This window comes from Penaeus chinensis, chromosome 40 (genome assembly GCF_019202785.1).
Source record: "Penaeus chinensis breed Huanghai No. 1 chromosome 40, ASM1920278v2, whole genome shotgun sequence".
Lineage (NCBI taxonomy): Eukaryota > Metazoa > Arthropoda > Malacostraca > Decapoda > Penaeidae > Penaeus > Penaeus chinensis.
The window spans coordinates 10,219,546-10,224,545 of NC_061858.1; the positions used below are offsets into that span (position 1 = coordinate 10,219,546).

The following is a 5,000-nucleotide window of genomic DNA, read 5'->3' on the forward strand; positions in this document are numbered from 1 at the left end:
ATTGGTGAAGACTGGTGTTGATGGTGAAGATTGGTGGAGATAAGTAAGGACTAGTGGAGATTGGTCAAATTTGATGGAGAATAGTCAAGACTGCCGGAGATTGGTGACGACTTCTGAAGGCTACGGGGGTTGGTGACGATTTCTGAAGACTGGCGGAGATTGGTGACGACTTTTTAAGGCTGGCAGAGATTGGTTACGACTTTCGAAAACTAGAAGAGATTGGTGACGACTTTCTAAAGCTAGAAGAGATTGGTTACGACTTTCGAAAACTAGAGTCAGAGATTGGTGACGACTTTCGAAAACTAGAAGAGATTGGTGACGACTTTTTAAGGCTGTCAGAGATTGGTGACGACTTTCGAAAACTAGAAGAGATTGGTGACGACTTTTTAAGGCTGGCAGAGATTGGTTACGACTTTCGAAAACTAGAGGAGATTGGTGACGACTTTTGAAGACTGACGCAGATTGGTGATTACTTTTGAAAACTGGTGGAGATTGGCGTAGACTAGTGAAGACTGAGATATATATTGGTGGAGACTGGCGAAGAAAGCTGAAGACTAGTAGAGATTAGAAATTGTTGAGGACTGTTGGAGACCGGTGGAGACATGAAGACTGTTGAAGATTGGTTGAAATTGGTGAAGATAATTGAAATACGCTGTGGCCCTTCTCAAAGGGACTGTGCTGGAATTTAGGGTACATCTCATCGTGTTGGAGATGTATACGAGGGACCAGGGCTTTCTCACGGTAATGTGGTAACAGAAGATAAAATCCTATTGACCCGGAGAGATATATGACACTTTAAAAGATAGGAACAGTCTTGAGACAAATGATCCCTATAACTTTTCCTGCTCAGCAAAAGAAGAGAAAGAGAGAGAAAAAAACAAATCTTAAAAAAGGAGGAAAATAGGTAATACCTGGTTGGTGTGTGTGTGTGTGTGTGTGTGTGTGAGAGAGAGAGAGAGAGAGAGAGAGAGAGAGAGAGAGAGAGAGAGAGAGAGAGAGAGAGAGAGAGAGAACGAGGTAGGCAAAATACGGACAAAGATAGAGAGACTGAATTAATGTGACAGTGATAAAGATAAGGGTTCGGTAGAACCAAAAAAAAAGGTATTGTAATTTCATGACTGTAAAAGGAACAGTCATGCTACTGACTTAACCTAACTATACCATATGAATCAGAGGAGACAAATTTACTTTGGGATACTATTCGCTAGCTGCCAGACTCTCCCATTACAGTGTTCAAAGTTTTCATACTGCCCTGGCAATATCACCCACTCTTCTTATCAAGGGATCCCAGTAGACACCGAATAATAGGCCTATGTGAAAATACCGAAAAGGAGAAGCACCTCACAAATATATAGAGTAACCATTTATTTGTATTTTGTTTCAGAGTGACTTTCATGATGCTTACATGTTTATTCAAGTTCATTTAGAACAGGCATTTTGACTAGCATCATATTCATTTTGAAGTTGATTTATCCTAGATCTAGCATATGTTTGTGTAGACATGCTTGAAGACTATATGGCATGTAACATTTTGTGTGTCAGTGACTTAGGCAAATGCATTTTCATGATTAAGATAATCATACATAGTTATTATCAGCTGATGTGACAGCTTGCATAGAGAAATTCTTTAACATCTTATGGGAAGATAGAATTACAGTTTAGATATTATTTAACATCTTAACATGTACCTGTAGTATGTAGGCCTAACAGTGTGCTATGTTTTGCAGGGTGTGAAGAGCCTATAACCTATGCGGAACCTATAAACTATGGACAGTTTTCTATAGCTCAAGGAGTCCGTGCAGGTGAGAATCCGTTTATGCATTACTGCCTTTTCTATTGGTGTTGCTTATCAATGAGGTTCATGGCCCGTGTTTATGTGAGTCATGTTGCCTGCTTATCTGGCGCATGTCCGTTTTCATGTGGTTCATGTTCTTGGTCATGGGGCTCATGTTTCACGCTTATGTGATGTATTTTCTTTGTTCATGTGGTTCATGTCTCTTGTTCACTTTCTTTGTATATAGAAAGTGAATATAGCTCATATTCCTTGCTTAAGTTCCTTGTTTATGCTTATGAGGCTCGTGTTATTTCCTTAAACGGCTCATGTTCCTTGCTCATGTGGCTCATATTCCTTGCTTATGTACCTGATGTCTCCTGCATATGTGCCTCACGTCAGTTGTAAATGTTCTCCAACGCACTTTTTTTGAATTCCTTCCTTGTCTTGTTTGCTGCTGTCTCGTATGCTTCTGTTCCCTCGTGTTCTTTCCCTGGCATATTTATGTATGTTACGTTGCGTATGTGTTGGGTGTAGTTCTTTGTACCCCGTTCTGAGTCACTCCACGCTGGGTTTGTTCTTCATGTATTGCTGCACACATAGATAGATAGAGAGAGAGAGAGAGAGAGAGAGAGAGAGAGAGAGAGAGAGAGAGAGAGAGAGAGAGAGTGTGTGTGAGTGTTTGTGTGAGTATCTGTGTGTGCATATATGTATATGTATGTGTGTAGGTATCTGCGTGTGTCTATCTGCGCGATCATGAGTCATACCCTCCATCTCCTCATGCATGTAAACCTCCTTATACCTTCCCGTTCAAAAGTATATGTCACCCTTCTTCGCATCTTTGCACGATTTCCCTCCCGCATCCAGTCTTTATCAGCCTGCGCCTCTCTCCTCTCCTCTCCTTTTTTGTCGCTATCTTTTCCGTTCGTTGTTCCGCGTCGAGGGAATCCCAGGGCGAAGGTGGCGTGTTCATGCATACATCTTCCCGGCCTCTTCTCCCCCCCCCCCCCCCCCTCTTCACGCGGTTTCCCCAACCCCCTCCCTCTTCCAAACGTGTGTTTGATTTTCTTTTCTTCCTCCTCCTCCTCCTCGTTCTCTTTCTCTGTTCCTCTCGTTTTCTTTATTTATTTTTATTTTTTCTGTCATTTCTTTCTCTTTTCCTCTGTCCTGTTTCCCCTTTTCTACGTCCTCCTCCTTCTCTTCCTCTCGGGAGCTTGCTTCTTCCTATTATTCTACTATCATTCCCCCCTTCGTGTGCTATCTTCCCTTTCCCCTCTTGGTGTTTTCTTCTTCTTTTCTTTCCTTTTCCCCTTGTGTGTTTGTTTTCTTCCTTCTTCTTCCTCCCCTCTTCACCCCTGTGTTCCCCTCTTCCTATTCCTATTTTCCTTTCCCTCTATTTATTTCTGCTTCACCGCGTCCTCTCTCATTTAGCGGAGGTTGCATGTTTGTCTGTTTGGCTTCAACCCCAGATGTTTGTTTCTTTTCTTTTTTTCTTTCAGTTAACATTTTCGATTGTTTTTTTCAGAAGTAACGGTAAGTGACTTGCATATTAAATTATCTAATTTGATTATCTATTTTATGTATTTAACCCTTTATCCTTTCGACGATACAGCTTAATTCATTTGTTTATTTTCTGTCGTATTGAGTAGAGTGCATATTGATATTATGATTTGCAAAATCTTTAAAAATCGAAATGGATAGGATGATAACGATACGGTTGTATAACGATCTTTGGTACATAGCGGTATAATGTATTTTGTTCTATAAAATGATATGAAGAACTCTGGTATATAACGATGTGATCTGTGTTGTATAATGCATTATTATTTTCGGTATGTTACGGTAAAATGAATTTTGATATATAAAGATATATATGTGTATATATATATATTTTTTTTTTTTGTAATGATATAAGATTTATTTCTGCGCTTGCTTAAAGCATTTGCTTCTTTTGGCAGTAAGTAGTAAGTGTGTTTATGTGTATTTGCTGCCGCTGTCTCTCGATGTGCCATGGCTGAGCAGGTAAAGAAAGCAACAGCAGTAACAGACAAGTGAAAGACAGGTCGGGAGGAGGGGGGTACAGGGGGAGAGGGTGACAGCGAGGGTCAGGGCCAGGGGAGAGGGCGGCTTCGATGAAGAAGATGGGTGGGGGTGAGGATGGCTGTGAGGAGGGTGGGGTGCATGGGTCTGGGGGGAGAGTGGTTTCGATGGAGAGAGGGAAGGGGATGAGGGAGAGAGGGGAAGGGTGGAGAATGTGGCTTCGATAGGGAGGGAGAGGACGGGGGGGGGGGGGGGAACCGGCTTCGTTGGAATAGGAAGGGGGATGAGTCCTCGAGAGGGAGGGAGCGGAGGGTCAAGTTTGGCTGCTCCAGGAGGAGAGGGGAGGGGAGGCAGGGTCGCCTGGAGAGGATGGGGGGGAGGATCCAAGAGAGATAAGGTCAGCTTGGATAGGGAGGAACAGAGGAGGCGGGTGTTTATAAGGTCAGCAGGAAGGGGACACTGACATTTAGCCCTGAGGTTAGGGAGGCATCACTTATGGATGTGTTATGACAGAAAAAGAGAGAGAGAGAGAAAGAGAGAGAGAGAGAGAGAGAGAGAGAGAGAGAGAGAGAGAGAGAGAGAGAGAGAGAGAGAGAGAGAGAGAGATAGAAGAAGGGAAAGAGGGGTAAGGAGAGACAGACCGTTGAAATGGAAGGGAAAAAGAGAGAGAGGGAGGGAGGACGAGAGAGAGAGAGAGGGATAGAAGGACAGGGAACGAGAAAGAGACGTGGATATACCGACAGTTCTCGAGGGATAGACAAGAGAGAGAGAGAGAGAAGAGAGAGAGAGAGAGAGAGAGAGAGAGAGAGAGAGAGAGAGAGAGAAGAGAGAAGAGAGATAGAATCTAGGAGAGATCAAGGAGAGGCCCCTAGATTGATATTGTATAGGGAGGGTAGGGCAGGGGACGCGGGGGCCCAGGAGATGGCGGCGGAGGGGGGGTATTGATTTCACCCACGATGCTCTCTCCTGATACAACCGAACGCCGGGGGAGGGGGAGGGGGAGGTGGAGGGGGTAGAGATATTTCGCACAGGTTGCCGTTGTTAATATAAAGAAGGAGAAAGGAGGGGGGGGGGAGATACGGTGAAGGAATATCAGCGGTAAAGAGGAAAGGAGGGAGGGAGAACGTGGGAGGAATGCATATAGAAGGAGGAAAAAAGGGTGTATTGGATGGCTGGAATAGCAGACACA

The 5,000-nt window shown here is 43.8% G+C and overlaps 1 protein-coding gene across 1 annotated transcript in view; it reads left to right on the forward strand.

Moving 5' to 3' along the window:
- Window positions 1-5,000, forward strand: part of LOC125047320 (muscle calcium channel subunit alpha-1-like) — a 235,092-nt gene that overhangs the window by 29,055 nt on the left and 201,037 nt on the right. The window contains exon 2 of the mRNA XM_047645574.1: window positions 1,728-1,802. Coding sequence (XP_047501530.1) covers window positions 1,728-1,802 — 75 coding nt within the window. The remainder of the gene's footprint in view (window positions 1-1,727; window positions 1,803-5,000) is intronic.